Raw genomic sequence first — 18,275 nt, 5'->3', positions numbered from 1 at the left:
ATGTTACCAAACCCAATAACATATGGGATTGTTGGCACATAATATAAGGAATATTAATGAGCTCTTTTGTCCTTTTCTTTTTCTTTAAAATAAATTTTAATACTAATTATCTTTGCCATATATTCTTTTAGCAGATTTTTGAAATTCTGAATATCAAACTCATTATAAAGTAAGAAATAAATATCTTTTCACTTATGATTTTAGGTGAAATTATTTAAAATGTTAGACACAGAACTCAAACCTTCTCAAGTTTAAAAAAGAAAATTCCTAACATATAACAATTGAATGGATTATTTAAGACTGGTGTATTTATATACATATGAAAGTAATTTTGTGGTTATTATTTTTATTATTATTATTATATATATATATATATATATATTTATATTTAAATTTATGAATGTAATAAATTTAAATTCTAATTCTAATTAATAAATAAGCATCCATAAATAATCTTTGCTTGTTGAGCTGATATATAAGCTTGTTTGAAAGTTTTATAAGTAAAACTATTTTTGAGCTTTATAACTGATCGGATCATAAGACTGTTAATTAACTTTATATATAAGTCGACCTCATAAGTCTATTTGCAAATCTACTTGAAAGCAAATAAATAAGTAAACTTATGAGTTGACAAATCAAGTTTCGTCAAGTTCAAACTCAACTTGATAAAATGATCGAACTCGAATTTAATTCGATTAAATTAATAAATAAATATCAAATAAATTTTTTATTGATCCGAATCTTAAATAGCTCACAAAATATTTGATTGGTTTAGAGTCCTACCATAAACTAAATAAACTCTTAAAGCATCGGTTATTTATATTAATTTTACGAGACTTGCTAAATCATCCATAGTTGCTAGATAAATTTTGATTATTGATATTTAAATTAAATATCAATATTATATTGAACTCAAAAATATATTTAATAAAAATTATTAATTTCAAATTAAAACTTAAAAATTAATCCTAGATGATAATATTCATATTCATTACTAATTATTTAATTAACAGTTAGAAAAATTAATTATAATTTATGAGAAAAAATTTATCTTTTTTTTAAGACGGAATGGATATTAAATTTAAAATTTAAATCTTTCCACTTTTACCTTCTCTCCCACAGGATAACCTTAAAGTCCAGTCATAATAATTGGGTAACATCTTTATGTTGATTATAAATAAAAGGATTGGAAACTCCGGTGAATTCAGATTCCACAAAGACGCTTTTTCTCAACACTGAAAGGAAAATCTCGGGATAGCGATGGTGCAAGGCAAATGGGTCGAGGTTAACTCTTTTTCTCTTTTCCTTCTTCATCTATTTTCTTGAATTGTTCAAGTTCAATTCCTAAGTTTCTTTTGAAGTGCAACTGTTGTTATGTGTGTTCATTAAATCCACAATTACCCTTTTCATGATTTTTTCCAAATTGCTCAATTGTTTGTTTATAACAGTCAAATCTTGAAATAGATAGATAGAGAGTTTTTCAGTTCTTGAAAATTTTGCTTTTTTTTTTTTCTTTTTTGCATAGATGCATAACATGCAATCTTTTTATCAGCTTGATCAAAAGGGAACTGGACCTGGAGCAAGAAGCTCACATGCAATAACCATAGTAGGACCAAAGGCCTATGCTTTTGGCGGCGAGTTTTCGCCACGTGTCCCTGTAGATAACAATCTTCACGTCTTTGACCTCCAAACCCAGGCATGGTCTATCCCAGAAGTCACCGGAGATATTCCTCCGCCGCGAGTTGGTGTCACAATGGCCGCAGTTGGCAAAACCATCTATGTCTTTGGTGGGAGAGATACCACTCACAAGGAACTTAATGAGCTCTACTCTTTTGACACTTGTACTAACAACTGGATCCTACTATCTACTGGTGTTACTGGGCCTGCTCACCGGAGCTACCATTCAACTACCTCCGATGATCGTTACGTGTATATCTTTGGTGGGTGTGGTGTTGCTGGCCGGTTGAATGATCTCTGGGCTTATGATACTGTCGATCAAAAATGGGTCAACTATCCAAGTCCAGGAGATAATTGTAAGGGTAGAGGTGGACCTGGGCTCGCAGTAGCCCAAGGAAAAATATGGGTTGTCTATGGATTCGCTGGTATGGAGATGGATGATGTCCATCGCTACGATCCGGTCCATGAAACGTGGGACCAAGTGGAGACAAGTGGCGAAAAGCCAATGGCTAGAAGTGTATTTTCCACCATTGGAATTGGAAAATACATAATCATATACGGAGGAGAAATAGACCCCAGTCACTTGGGCCATCTAGGGGCCGGAAAGTTCACCGGTGATCTTTATGCACTTGATACTGAAAATTTAATATGGATGAAATTGGATGACGGACCGGGCTCGAAAAGTCATCCCGGGCCAAGAGGATGGTGCGCTTTCGCCTCCGGTAGCTTGGGTGGTAAGCTAGGGCTTTTGGTGTATGGTGGTAACTCTCCAAGTAATGATAGGTTGGATGACATTTTCTTTTTGACTCTTTGCTTGGATGGAGTTGAAAAATGAGAATGTTATTTAGTGATTATGTGTGGATTTTGCTAAGATTGTGGGATGTGTAGTGTAGTTTATAAGGTATGGTAATGAATGCTAAAGTGATCTTTGTTAAGAAGATTGTGGAGTGTGTCTGTCTTTGTGTTTGAACAAATTTGAGATAAAGTTGAATGAGCAATCTTTTTCTTGATGGTTTATGTATGGTTTTTCTTTTATGGAGTCGCCTGGTTAGCAAAAATTAAATATATGCTATTTCATACTTGCATACTTTAATTTTTATCAAATCTTACAAGCAAAACCAATATTTCTGACATATTTTCTTCAAACAGATTAATTAGCAATTAGCTACAGGTGATTATTTCCACTAGGAGATGTCTAAATAAAGTCGAAATGGCCATAAGGGACTGTAAATACTCTTTCTTTTGATTGGATACATGTCTTTCTTGTTCTTGATTATCTTTATGTTTCTATACCTCTGAAAATTCAGCTGTCTCTGCACTGTATTAAGAAAGTGTCTCTCTTTCAGTGGTTTTGAAGCATAGAAAATGTGAATCTTGAATCGGCTTTGCAATTTGCTGTCTTTGATTCTTTTTAGTTCTTTTAATCTATAGGATTGTGCAGTGCTTTTGATCTGTTTCCTCATTTATGTTCATACTTGCTTGTGGTTTAGTCAAATTAGAAGTGCAGTTCTGTTGCATTTCAAGTTTCACATTCAATTCTTATATCCAAATTTAACATGCTAAAAGATCTTGATCTCTATCAATGGTTTGTTTTCTTGATTTCTTTTATTTATTCATTTTTAATGATTTTCATTATCTTATAAAAATTTAATCAAAATCCTAACACGTGTTTAATTAATTTAGATCACATAAAGAACTGTATGATTTAGATTTCAGGTTAGGAACAGTCAAAATGCTAATTAGATCTCTCTGTTTTAGAATTTTTAAGAATAAAAAGTGAACCCATTTTCTTGGTTATTTTCATAAGAAGGCTCTAGTTTCCCATTTATCTTCATTTTCTTTGGTTTTTGAATTGTCAAAGAAGAATTCAAAGTCTTGAGCCACTTAACTTCAAGGAAAATGCAGGCAGGATTCTAAGAAAGAACTCTTTATATACTTTGAATTTATAAAGTTGTAGCGGTTTTCAAGCATTGTTTTACAATTAATTGGAATGCAGTGCAGAAGTTTAGAGCCATTAAACTGCGCAATATCTCTGTACCATCATCTTTTTACTGTTTCCTTTAAAATCTGTTTTATGTTTTGTTTACAACTTTTTTAATCTATTATTGATTTATTTTTTTATACTTATATTAATATAATAATCAATTTACAAATATTCTATTATATATATATATATAATTTAATATACCTATTTTTAAATGATTTTTTAGATTTTAAAAATATATACTTCTTGCTCAAATATACTTTTTACTATCTACTTGAAAAAAAAAATTTATATTTTGTTTGACAGTTTTTCTATAATCTATAATTTTTTTATTTTCTATATTTATATTAATATAATTGTCAATTTAAAAGTGTTATATAATTTATATATGAATCATATATAATTTCAAAACTAATTTGATGATTTCAAAAAGGTAGTGGATACTCATTATGTACTTATATATACTATGTAATGTTAAATTTAAAAGTCTATTTGAATATAAGCTGAATATACTCGTTATATATTTCGATGATATCTTTCATATACTTAAAATATAATTGGTATAAATCATCTATCGCGATATTCACATTTTGCTTCTCCAATTTGCTCAACATCGATTTAGATTATCACGCTTGCTTAGTCATTGTAATATGAAATGTTTTGATTTGTTAAAAGATTTTTAAGAATTGTTCTTTATTCTTTAGTCATTGAAAATTAGAGATTTGTCCCTTTTGAATTTAACACAAAGTAGTTAGTTTGTGGTTGAATTTTTACAGCAATTATGCATAAAGGGTATTTAGTGAAGTAATATTTTGTCTTCTTTAACTCTAGATAAAATAGGAGGTTTGTATTATTATTTATTTGTAATCGTGGATAACTATTTTTAATTTGATATAGAATTTGTTATTTTGTTAATTGTTGTGAAAAAGAAAAGTATTGTGTATATATATCAAAAATATAAAAGATAATTTTAAACAATTGAGCAGAAAAAACTCAATGAGAATTAAAATATCATATACGTGAAATAAACTAATTATATATTTAATATATATTGTTCATTGTATACTTAGAATATTTTTTTTAATATTTTTTTAGAAAATATTTTTTCAATATAATATATCATTAATGCATCTTTTTATATACATACAAAATGGTATGAGAATGCATATATTATATCAAAATTTACAAACCCCATGTTTTCTTTTCAATATCTAATATAATGGAACAATAGGTATTATGTCTATATATATATAATATAAAAGATTATTTAAAGTTTGAACAAACGAAATTCAATAAGAATGAGAGTATCATATACTTGAAATTATATATATATATATATATATTTTCTTTTTTTTTTCTTCTTTTTTATCACTCTAAAAGTATTTTCCTATTTTATATTAAATGTTATAGAAGAATTAATTAGTAATATATATCATAAATAGATTTTATATTTTTTTAAAAACACAATATAATACATTTTAGGTGGATATTTGACCAATCATTTGAAAAGTTAAAATTTGAAATTAATTCAATAATTTTTAAATTAATTAATAAAAAAATTATCATAACTCTTTATAAAAAAAATTTCTAAAATTAAATGAAATAGTTGGATAAAATCAAATTTATAATTTAAAATATTTAATTTTTATTCAATATTATTTGTTTTATATCATTTCAATTTTTGTAATATAAATATATATATGTTTTTTTTAAATTATTTTTAATGGATTTAAAAGGAGAATATATGTGTGAAGAGAATCAAAAATAAAGATTCTTTGGGTGGAACAAGCACTGAATTTACGCAACCTAAATAAATGTGTTTTTTGATGATAGGTATAAAAATTAGATTTTTATGTTTTGAGCATATTTCTATTAATGGGTATAAAAATTAACTGAGTTCATTTTAAGCATTTGTGTAATAACTCTTTCGAGGGGCTGTCATTAGGCGACGTACAACATAAACCAATGCAAGTCCAAGAAAGAAAACTATAGATTTTAAGGTCCATTAAAAACCTAACCCTTAAAGGAGTTTGAAAGACTGAGTTTGCACGACATAACAGAGAAATCAGACTTAAAGTCTGCAACTAACTTAGTCCACAGGCCTACAAAATTAATCAAATTATAATAAAACTCCTGATACAACCACATTCTTCTAGAAATTTCTCTTAGTCTCACCCTGCTCGCGTCGCCAGGGACAAAAGGGAGGCAGCACACACACTTTAGACAGGGAGATGACATATAAACCGTGAAGGAGATGCCTAAACTGTTGAAACTTTTGAATAATACCCACCAAAAAGCAAAGGATTAGTTTTGCATTTTAATATTGAATGATTGACACATATTTTATTATTGGATTCTAATAAATATATATCAATTATCTATATATTTGATGTATAAATAGAGACATATATCAAACTTAGATAAATATTTTTTCATATATACATACACATGCACACGCCACATACATACACATGCACACGCCACTGTACCGATTGATGGAGGATTGCCGCCCATGACCATTATAATATATAATTACTCAAGATGACTAATTGCACTCATATAGAGATTTATTATTTTTTTATCAACTCGGATATTATTTTGATAAATATATTTAAAAATTTCAAAATGGATTTAAAAATAATAATATTGTTTAAAAAAGAATACACGTTGATATTTATAAACGTCCAAATATATGACAATCATGGGAGATCCTCTTATTAAAAATATAATGCAATTTCTTTTCACATTCATGGCAGATCCTTTTTCTTAATCTTTAAAAGATATATATACAAAGGAAAAACGGACTATTCATATATATATATATATATATATATATAATTAACTTTTAGACGATTAGTTAAGTATGTTATAAAACTCTAATGCATGATTAAATTTTAATTTTATTAGTATTTGTTTTTTCAATTTCTTAGCTTTTTACCATTCGCTACGAAGTCCATATTTGAATAGTTGAATTTTTAATTTTGTTTTGTTTTGTTTCTCTACTTCAGCTATTTTGGTGTTTAAAGTAGGTTCTATACAGAAAATTGTTAACAAATTCTTAATTCTTCTAATTCATATAAAGCTCAATACATTGAGTTACACAATAAAAGCTAGATATTCCTTTATATTCTTTATAGAAAATAAGAAATTCTATCTTGTAATAAGATTTAAACTCAATCCTCTTATAGAATTCATTTCAATCAAATAGAACGAAGGTAATGTGATTAGGTAGTGAATATAAAACCCTTAATGTGAGCACTAGAACACTGGACTTCATTCTGATGACAATCTTCCTCAAACATTATATGTAAATATAAGGATTTTATTCATGCCTTCGTCATGGAAACAACATGATTGGTATAAGCACCATCCGCCATTTCCATGTACTCTCCTATTCCCACAGAAAACCTCTGAAACATAATATCAATGAGCTCGCCTCCAAAATGATGTGTTAAAATGGATTCTGATGCAGCCCTAAAACAGTTAGCTACCCACATGCCTCTTGTATGCTTATCCATAGAGGCTTTGTAATGATCATCAATGCTTGCATCCCAGCCTATGTGGAAAGATTCAAGCCTATTGATGTTAAATGACCCTTCTGCTTCGATCACATTTTTCACTTCTTCTGCTGAAGCTGCATATAGTGGAATGTTGAACGAGTCCAGCTTTGATTCTTCGATTAAACCCTATATATGAACATAAAGAAGATATTGATCCATGTGATTAATGTAATAGTAAAGGAAAAACCACTCAATTACCTCTGAGACCATGTCATTTAGTATTATCCCAAACAGCTCCCAAATGGTGGGGCTATATTTATCTGATTGATCCATGTCCTTATCTCTGCCAATGATGGTTATGACCATTTGACCTCCAGGTATCACTTCTGCAGAACGTGATCTTAAAAATGTATTGAAGTCTCTCTCAAATTGATCTAGATATGCTTTGTGGACACTAGGAGGACTCGTCTTTGCCACGTATATGTTACCTTTGTTTAATGGAATTTTTGGTACCTAGATAATAGGAGCATTCCAACACTAATCAAGAATCAATATATAAGTAGTGAAAAAGAGCAATCAACTGATGATTACAAAAATAACAGACTTTAGTCTCGTGGCCGAACACTCATTTCGAGCGTTAAAGTTTCGAGTACAGTGGCTTATTTCTTATTTTAAAAAAAAGAAATTCTCCTCTCCCCTCTAACACCCTAATACATTGTCAAAATTTTCATTCAATCCTCAGAAGATTTGCTTTAGCATAATCAGATAAGAGAATTCAGTTTTGCTATTTGTTTTCCTCTTTTAAATATCTTGATGTGGAAGTGAGTATTGATGTAGCATTGCTACGCGTTAAAAAGACAAACAAGAAAAATAAAAACGAATCTGAATGGCTGACCTCTGAGCACCAGTGGAGACTGTAAGAAGAGTGAACGAAGTGAAGAGAATGTGGCAGGAAGAGCCTTCCATAAAAACTTCCAGGCATAGCAGCTATAAAACAAGGCCCGAACTTCCCTTTCTCTTCCTCAAGTTTCTTATACAAATTTGGCAGTGACTTGAAGATGGAGTTGAAGTCATTTCCTGGAAGATCATTCAAGAAAACCTGCAAGATGGGAGGTTTTCTGTTCAGTTGGTTGCATGTTTTATCAATGGCCTCTATAATCTCCCACATGGGAATGAAAGCGTTGGGTCCTGATGAGCAACCCATGTCTGCCATTGTTATGCATTCTGAAAAACCCTTATTGTACAACTCCTTAATGCTTTCTTGTACAACCTTGTTTGCTTTTAGCATCACCTTTCTCTGTTACATAAACACAATAAAGCGAGGCAATTAAAGGTCAATATGGGTGTAAAATATCCGAGACTTGATTTCAAAAAGATCTAGGTCCTTTTTATTTTCTATTATGCTGGCTGCAGTCAGAACGAGGCATCTACATATACTGGCGTGAAAGTCAAAATCCAGATCGTGTTTAGGACCACAAGCATGGAGCAAGCTATTAATAATGGAGCTGTGGAACCCTAGTGCTTGATTATGAACCAGGATCCACGGGTGTAGAAGGAATTTATTTTGGGATTCTATTTGCGACACCACCCGCGGCTGTGTCTCTCAATGCTCTTGGTGTTTCATTATAGCATAAGTGGTTAGATTGCGCCTAGTCTGTGCTAAAACCTTAGCATCTATGAGATTAAAGAGTACCTGAAGTAAGGAGTTACTGGCATAACTATTGTCTCCTTCTCCTGCATTCATGTGCAGGACTTTCTCCAGTTGGATAGTATCATCAACGGCGTTGTCCTTTGCAAACCCCATAGCTACCTCCTCCGTTTACCTTTACACCTTGATTTGTCAAAAGAATGATATTAGAGGATATGAGAATAGAGAATACAAGCAGCAGCAGCAAAGACAGATTCGACTGTCTAGTACACACATGGGCAACATGCAATCTGATCACACAATTCAGAACTACCTCGGTATACGTTCAATATTTATTATAGTAAAACCTATTCAGAGACTGCATGGTCTGAAACAGGAAGATTGATTGACTGCGAATAGATGCTGTCAAAGCCATGACTGTTGATTATTTTTAGGCCGTATCAAATGAGAAATTATACTATGAATTATATGTTTTCTTCTTATTTCCATAATAATAAATTAATGGAAAATTAAAGTCAAGCAAAAATAAATAAGAAAAATTAAAAAAGAAGAAGAAATTACCACCAATTATCTATTAAAAGAAATTAACTAATCACTAATTATCTATTTTTAATTATATGTTTTCTTAAAATCCGATTTATACTTTCCGTAAGGTACACATAGACACTCAGACACATGTACAGTGCTCATGAAGAAAGAACATGTGATAGCTTTAAAAATTATTCTTTATTGAGCATGTGACCCGGATTTGGTAAATATATCAGCAATCTGCGGAAACTTAACGAAGAATTATCGTTTTGTTTTGCACAAGTTTGGATGTATTGGTACCAGGCACCTTTATATGTTTTATGCATTCATGTTTTACAAGATTAATGGCAATCCGTACTCGACGAAATGCTTCAGGGAGGACCTGCCACAATGAGTTCTTGTAGTAGCTATTTTCGGCTTAATACATAATCTCACTCTTGTTTTTTTTTTCATTTTTATGTATGATATTCATGCACTTTTATAACACATTTTTCATTTTTATCTCTACATATATCCATAGCACATATCAACTTTTATTACTAACCGATCTCAAATCTCAATTCTAATTTTATTGTTTCTCATAATCGTGTAAATTTATAGTACATATCAACTTTTATTATTAACCAACTTCCTTTTTGAATTCTAATTTTATTATTTGATCTCATTTATGAATTCTAATTTTATTGTTAAATCTCATTTATTTAGTGTTAGTATTCTAATTTTATTATTCGATTTCATTTATTTAGTGTCGGCATGAAAAATAGTGTGTTGATAAGCGTTGAGAAGTACGTGAATTAACTTGTACACCTAAAACACACGCATTCTCTCTCTTCTTGTATCACTCTCCCTACCACCGCATCACTTTCATTCTCTTTCAGTCATTGCCACCACTACACCCATAAAACCCAACACCACTATACTCACCGTCCATCACCATTAACATCCAATCAACCGCATTCAAGTTGAATGAGAAAAAAGGAAGCGAAAGGAGATGAAAATGAGAAGGACCGATCTTTTCACATGAGAGGAAGGAGCCTCTACTACAACTTGTGGCGATGAGAGATGGAGCAACAGCCGCATAAAATAACAGTAACTTGAAATTGGAGCACATGAACTTAGGCTTTGATCAATTTTGAGAGAAAAGTGAGAGCTTAGAGTGTTATGGCTATTGTGTGAGGAGATTCTCATACTGTTTCTCAGAAATTGGAGAGGAAGAGGTCAAGAAGAAAACAAGATGATTGGTGGTTATGTGAGGAAGGAGAACTTATGTATTTATTAATGTGTCTGTATTGAAGAAATTGGATGGTTTTAGCTATTAGAATTAATAAGTATTTTGTTAGACAATGCATTTTGCTATTATCATGGTAGAAGACAGTGGATATAGGGTTGAGCAAAATAACAATAATTTAAACCGATGCTCGATCCGAAATCGATTAAATCAAACAAAATTTATTGAATAATCGTGCCGATGGTTTAGGTTTAGGTCTCAATTTTTTTATAATTTTGGTTTTCAGTTCGGTTTTGGTTTTTAAAAGAAAAAAACTATGATTTTTGGTTAACCAGCCAAAAGCATTATATCTTATATATTTATTATAAATATACCTAAAATAACTCTATTTTCTTCTCTTATCAATATTGATGACTAAGAGCTACTTCTTTTGTCTTTAGATTTGGATTTTCTTCTTATGAAGGGTATTCATAAGAAATTTTTTAAGCAAATTTATGTTCAAATATTTGGAATCTATATACTCTTTAGAAGAATGCACTTTTAATATTAGTTGTATAACTTGTATTGTAACTTCTAATTATACTTATTTTATCTGAAATTATTATTTCTACTCAAGATTTTATAAAAATATTTATTGCATAATTGTGACGGTTAAAAACCGTGAAATAAGGTTAACCGGTCCAAATGAATCGGTTAACTGATTAACCGGTTCATTCAGCTCGATTTCAATTTTAAAAGCAAAAAACCAAAGTTTACAGTTTGGTCTTAATTTTTAGTTAATGGTTCGGTTAATCGAACCATGAGCACCCCTGTGGATAAGGTGGGGCTGCTAGTTGGTTAGGGTATGACAGTGATGGTTGATTAGGTTTATAATCTATTTAGTTTATTGTTTTTATATTCTTAAAGTAAAAGAAAGAGAAAAATGGTTTATATTATAAGTGGTCCAAATATTATTAACACGTTATAGTTTTTGATAAGTACGCCCTTCTTTAAATGTGTTTAGGGGTGAGATTGGTTAATAATAAAAGTTTATATGTGCCATTGGTTAAAATAGAAATATATAGTTGTTATAAGTCAAAAGTAAAAAAGTATGGGAGTGAAATTATGTATTAAGCCTGCTACTTTTCTCCCCCCTAATTGACCGAATTCATACGTAGCCTCTTGAACTTTTTGAGAATAGTCATTTAGCCACTTGAACTTTTATTTCGTCCTTATAGCCACCTGAACTAGTTCTTTTAGACCATATAAATTTCATCTTGATGTTACTAGGAATGTGTGTTAGCCAAACGTTCTGACATGGAATTAACTTGTACAAGTATTAAAAGAATACGACCGAATACATACGTGGCCCCTTGAACTTTCGGAGAATAGTCAATTGGCCACTTATACTTTTGTCTAGTTCATATAGCCATCTGAACTAGCTCTTCGGAATCCTAAATTCACATGCCTTTTTATGCCATTAGCTTTGGTTGACATGCATTCAAATGTGGGTGATTATGTGATGCACACATCGTGTTTGATGGAATTTCTTAAAGAAATATTGTAAATTAGAGAGTGGATAATATTCAAAATGACAGCAAAATTTTTAATTATTATAAAAAAAATATAAGTTTATTGAAGATGAGAAGAAAAGTTTATATTTGGAGATTTAGGATTCTAAAGAGCATTATTTTGTTCCCTAGCTTATTTTCCAGTATTCATTTAACACTTGTACAAGTCAATTCCATGTTAGAGTGCTTGTCTTATATATATTCCCAAAAATAATAAAAGAAGCTTTATGTGATCCAAAAGAGCTAGTTCATGTGGCTATAAGGACAAATAAAAGTTCAAGTGGCCAAGTAACTATTCTAAGAAAACTCAAGAGGCCACATATGCACTGGCCTTGAATATTTCTATCATGCTAATTCATGTGAAGAACATTTGTAGCTATTTTGTCATTCTTGCTAATTTATGAGATCTTAATAACGTTTGAGGGTGAAATGACTTCTTGCTTAATTACACTCTTCTTTATTAAATTTGGATTAAAATCCTCTTGTGTAATTATTAATGATAGATCATTGTTTATATAATTTTGATTATTAAATTTAAAATTAATGGTTTAGACTTGTTATTCAATAAATAACTATTCACCTTTTATAGCATGATTGGATGGAAGTTTTTTAATAATCTTGAGGGTTTCATAAAATTTCAAAATTTTAACCCTTATTTGGGTAGAAATAGTAATTAGGAGATAAAAGTTTTAGAGATTTGTAAAAAAGCCTCTAGAACTCTTAGATCTCAGCCCACCAAATTAGTAAATTAAAGAAGTTATAGTTTTCTTTAAAAAAGTTACTTTCTATTTTTTTCAAACAAAACAAAATTATGAACTCTATCTTACTTCTTAAAATTTTATCTCTAATTTTTTCATAAAAATCTTACCTTACCCTACCATTAATTTTTCCAAACCATGTGGTCGAATTTAAATTTAATTTCTAATTACCTAAACAATCAAATTTAAAATTAAAAGTGCAAAATATAAATATAATAGCTTATGTTCAGGTTAAGTATGAGATATCTTAATTCTTTATATTTCATATGTGCAGTTAGCCCCTTTTATCAGGTGATTTTTTTTTTTTGATTTAACGGTCAAAGAAAAAGCTAATATTATTTTAATTTTTACTAAACTTTTAATTTTAGTTAATTCTACTCTATTTTGAGTCTTTTGTTGTAATTATATCCAATTTTTGAAATTGGATCGATTGCTTATGTCTCATGTGATATGGTATGGTGATATATGAATTCTGCTTGATCCTATTAATGCTCAAACATTAGAAAATCATATCAAGATGACATAATTATTTATATTTTATAAGAATGGAAAATCTTCAATTTCTAATGCTTGAAGCACCATCAAGCTAAATACCCTAAGGTTGCCTAGGCTAGAATAGTGTGTAGGAAAAATCAAATCTTGGACACAGCCCTTTCCTTCGGTTAGTGGTAAAAAATAAACTTAAAATGGACAAGCATAAGAAATAGGGTGTGTTGTAAATGAAGATGCTTATATCCTATGTAAGGCGAAGATGGAAAGTTTTAATTATGGGAGATTCTTACATAGTTTAGTATATACACCACAACTAATAAAAAAATAACATATATGTATGAGTGTTTTACACTTTTGTATTGAATGATTGACATAAACTCCATTATTTATATTAATGAATATGTGTCAATCATTTATTGGTTTGGTGTATAGGTGGAGATATGCACCAAGTCAAGGCAATTATTTTTCTTTAATTATTTGTTCTTTGAGTATGATTTTTCTTCTTAGATCGGCAGGTTCAACAAGCTTGCAGTTAGAACAAATTTGGTAAAGAAGCTTGTGCTATAAGGGAAACTACATGTCGTTCATTAGACTAGTGTGTTGTCCTTATTACTTATTTGTCTTTTCTCTTTCTATATGTTTGCAATTATGGGCAATAGATCTCATGTTGATCCTTTCCTCTTATATTCCTCCACATGTATAGTCAGGATGAGCTCGTTGATTAGGGCTACTTGTATTTATGACAGTATATAAGTCCACGGCCACATTATGCTAAGATTTTCTTACAATTCCTCTTGTTTCTTGTCTCTTGACATATTAAAAGTAGCATAAATTAAGAAAGAATCAATAAATAATACTGAAAGAAGGCAATTGGCAAAAGAAAACTGGCAAGAAATTGGAAGATTAGTCCTTGTTGCATTGTATTATATGTTCTAAAGTTGTTAAGCAGTAAAAATCCTTTTAGTCTCTTTCCTAATAAAAAAAATAGATTAAATCAAAATCAATGCCTGCATTTTATCTATTACATTAAAATATCTTTGAGTTTTAATAAAACTAACTATGAGTCAGTGCCTGCATTTTATCTATTACATCAAAATCTCCTTGAGTTTTAATAAAACTAACTATTACCTCCTTCCATGTTAGTCGAAGAATTAAACTAGTAATTTAATATTATAATTTGATCCTTAAAATTATTATCAAATATCAAACTTGTCCAAAATTAATTTCATTATTAAATTAGAGTAAAATTTTATTTTTAGCACAAGTTAATTTTAGTGTCTGATTAGATAATAACTCTAATTCTAGAAAATAGCACCTAAATTATATTTTTAATATTATATTCAATAATAAATTAATTTTTTTAATTATACTATATATTTTTAGTTTTAAAAAAATAGTAATATCAATTTATATTGATAGTATTAATTCATGTAACACTAAAATTAATTAATAAATAATTTTAAAATAATGAAAATTAAGGATATTTAAAATAGTTAGTTTTTTATTAATTAATATTAAATATTAAAAAATTTATTAAATGTATCTATCAACTTAATTTTATAATCGAAATAATAATAACGGTCGTGCAACACACGGATAAATGACTAGTTATTAGTTAAATTATAAACTTTTTAATAATTTTATCTAATTATTTTAAAATTTTAAAATAAATACCTATGTTTTCAATTTATTTTCAAAAATATTTTTCAATAACGATTTTAAAAATTTTATAATGAAAAAATGACGTTGCAAGTTAATTCTGCTTACTAACATAAAAATTAGTGAGTCAATAAAAAATTTGTTATATTTTTTTGTAAAATTTATAAAATAATGCATGAAATATTTTTAATAGTTATATTATTAAGTTTAGGATAAACTATTTTTACTTATTCATAATTATTATTTTTTTTAATGAGCATAATTGACTTCTAACATAATCTTTTTTATCTTTAAATTTAAAATATTATCTTCAGAAAATATTCTTCAAAATAAATTAAAAGAATGAGTATTTATTTTAAAACTCTGAAACAATTAGATAAAATTATTAAAAATTTTAAAATTTAAAACTTAATTTATAACTTAAAAATATATCTTAGTTTAGCTTTTTCAATGATCGGCTCAAATAGATTAAGGTTCATACGAAAAGTAAGTTTGGAACTATGATTGAATTTTGTTTGGATACGGTTTTATTGATACTTACAAATTATTATTCATAATTACAAGTAGTTAAATTATTGTTTTTCTAAACATCTATGACATTATTTAGTAGTCATCCATCGGTGTGTTGTGCAGAGTATTACTATCATTTTAATTATAGATTTTTAATTTACATTTTTACTTTAAAAAATTATGTATTAAGACAAAAGGTACTATAAACTCTTATACATTTGATCAAAGTGCAATTATATCTCTAGAACTTTAAAGTAGTTTAATTACGCTTTTAAATTTTTAAAAATAGAACAATTATATTTTTAAAGCTGGCTCTTTTTCTAACGAATGATGATGGTATTAATTTATTTTTTCATCAAAGTGAAAAAGAATATCATTTTATAATTTTATGTACTAAAAAGCAGAGTTAATACTTCCTCATATACACACAAAAATATGACTTAAAAAAATTAAATGAATTATATGGAGTGAGCTTTAACGATGCAATTGTTTTCTTTCCTAAAAATTTTAATAGTGTAATTGATCTACTTTGGAGTTTAACAGTTTAAAGGTAAAAAGTTAAAAACATATTTACCTTTTACTATTAAAATTATGAAAAATACTTATTTTAATTTCTTAATATTACATAAACAAATACATTATTTTCTAAATAAGAATTCTAAAAAATAACATATTAATTATATTTTTAACACTATTATTTGATAAGTTAGTTTTCTATTTTTTGTTGACAAAAGCTGGTTTTTAATTATATAATGATTTCAGATCTTAAAAGATAATGATATTAATTATATTTATAGTATTAATTTTGTATATAATTAAAAACAACTAATAATTATATTAATATAATTTTAAAATATTAAAAATTTATGAAGAAAGATATTTAAAATAATACCAATTAGATTTATAGTATCAAATTCATCGTAACACTTTTAAATTATTATATTTTAAACTTGATAACTAATTAAAACTGCTAATAAATATTATTTATAAATTTATTTTATATTATTATTTATAATTAAAACAATACTGACAATTATATAGCATGTAAATAAATTATAATTATTACATTATATTTTAAGACTGGAACTATTAATAAAAATAGAAATTGATTTATAATTATTAATTAATATTTATATAATTTTAGTATAAAAAGCATAACTTGTACATAAAAGTTTTATATCATTATTTCTATGTATCAAAACTATTACATATATAGAGTCATTTATTATATAATAATTAAAAATAATAAAATCAAGACATGAGTTACTTTAATGAAAAATAAAAAATTAAATTAATATAATTAGTAATTTACTGCGGGTTGACGATCCTTATTGTTATTCATATAAAATAGAATTTTAATATATTATATTTTAAACATGATAATAAATTAAATATTTTTAGGTTTTTTGCTTAAACTTTTTAATATTTTAAATTTTATTAATATAATAACATAAAATTATTTTAAAAATATTTACCAGCTAGTTTTAACTATTATATAAATTAATACAGTATATACAATTGATATTACTATACTTTAAGATAAAAAAATTATTAAGTAATTAAATAATTAACTTATTAGTTACTACACTATTATAATATTAAAATATTATTTTTTAAAATTGAAATTATTATTTAATTATAAAACTCATTCATTAGTTAATATAATATTAAAAATATAATTAAAATATATTTTGGAATGGGACTTATTATTTAGTAAGGAATGTAATTTATTTATTAATAAATTAATAAAAATTATAAAAAATATTAATTAATTTTTAAATTTAAAATGACATGTGTGTTTAATTTTTGACATGTACAATTTTTATTTTGATACGTGTATTTAGTTTTGATTTATTAGATTCAAGCTTATATTTAATTTTATATTTCAATTAATTTATTGATTAGTAAGTTATACTTCTAATTAAATATTAATTTTAATCTTAAAAAATAACATATAAATTATATTTTAATATATATTAACTAATAAGTTTTCTAATCAGATAATGATAATAATTGTATCATAAAAAATAGTATATTAATTATATTTTATTATATTAACTAATAAATTATTTTCTAATTAGATAATAATTGTAATTCTAGAAACAACATATTCAATTATATTCTTAAAACTCTATTCAATAATAAATTTATTTTTTATTATACAATAAGTTTTTAATTCTGAAAGATAGTAATATCAATTCTATTTATACAATACTAAAATTAATTAATAAATATTTTTAATATAATCTTTATATTACTATACTAATAAAGTTTTAAATTTTAAAATAAATTTAAAAGGATATATAAAAATAGTTAGTTTGCTCTTATTTATTAAATATTATAAATTAATATTAGATATTATAAATTTTATTAAATTGTATTTATAGACTTAATTTTATAATCGAAATAATAATAACAGTTATGCAACGTATGAGTAAACGACTAATTATATTTAAATTTAAATCTCAAATATAAAAAATAAAAACTTACGTTAGAAGAAAAATTTTCAAAATAGTGTCATATATCAAAAAAATTGTGTTCTAGAATTATATATATATATATATATATATATATATATATATATATATATATATATATTAAGTATACATGTTAAAAAAATTTTAGATTTTAAAAATTAATATATATATCAATATGAGGCTTTCTAAAACTAACTTTCTAAACAATACTCTTTATATATATTTTTAATAAATTATAAATAATTAATTTCTATTTTAATTTAT

The 18,275-nt window shown here is 26.9% G+C and overlaps 2 protein-coding genes across 3 annotated transcripts; one reads left to right on the top strand and one right to left on the bottom strand.

Moving 5' to 3' along the window:
- The first annotated feature begins 1,117 nt into the window (after positions 1-1,117).
- LOC8260961 (nitrile-specifier protein 5) lies at positions 1,118-2,694 on the top strand. 2 transcript variants are annotated; one of them, XM_002534317.3, is made up of 2 exons: positions 1,118-1,284; positions 1,553-2,694. In XM_002534317.3, the coding sequence occupies exons 1-2, from the start codon at positions 1,261-1,263 to the stop codon at positions 2,510-2,512; spliced, it is 984 nt and encodes a 327-aa protein (XP_002534363.2). In that variant the 5' UTR covers positions 1,118-1,260; the 3' UTR covers positions 2,513-2,694. The 2 variants fall into 2 exon arrangements, with proteins under 2 accessions (XP_002534363.2, XP_048233198.1); XM_048377241.1 differs by having other exon boundaries at positions 1,133-1,284; positions 1,526-2,694.
- Positions 2,695-6,827: 4,133 nt separating this feature from the next.
- Positions 6,828-9,107, bottom strand: LOC8260963 (S-adenosyl-L-methionine:benzoic acid/salicylic acid carboxyl methyltransferase 3). The gene is made up of 4 exons (XM_002534316.4): positions 8,855-9,107; positions 8,057-8,458; positions 7,420-7,674; positions 6,828-7,347 (listed from the first exon to the last, which is right to left on the bottom strand). Exons 1-4 carry the CDS (start codon positions 8,963-8,965, stop codon positions 6,988-6,990), a joined length of 1,128 nt encoding a protein of 375 aa, XP_002534362.3. The 5' UTR covers positions 8,966-9,107; the 3' UTR covers positions 6,828-6,987.
- Positions 9,108-18,275: the final 9,168 nt, after the last annotated feature.

Source organism: Ricinus communis, chromosome 7, assembly GCF_019578655.1.
Source record: "Ricinus communis isolate WT05 ecotype wild-type chromosome 7, ASM1957865v1, whole genome shotgun sequence".
Classification (NCBI taxonomy): Eukaryota; Viridiplantae; Streptophyta; class Magnoliopsida; order Malpighiales; family Euphorbiaceae; genus Ricinus; species Ricinus communis.
The sequence above is the reverse complement of the archived record's forward strand: the minus strand, read 5'-3'. Positions and strand labels throughout refer to the sequence as shown.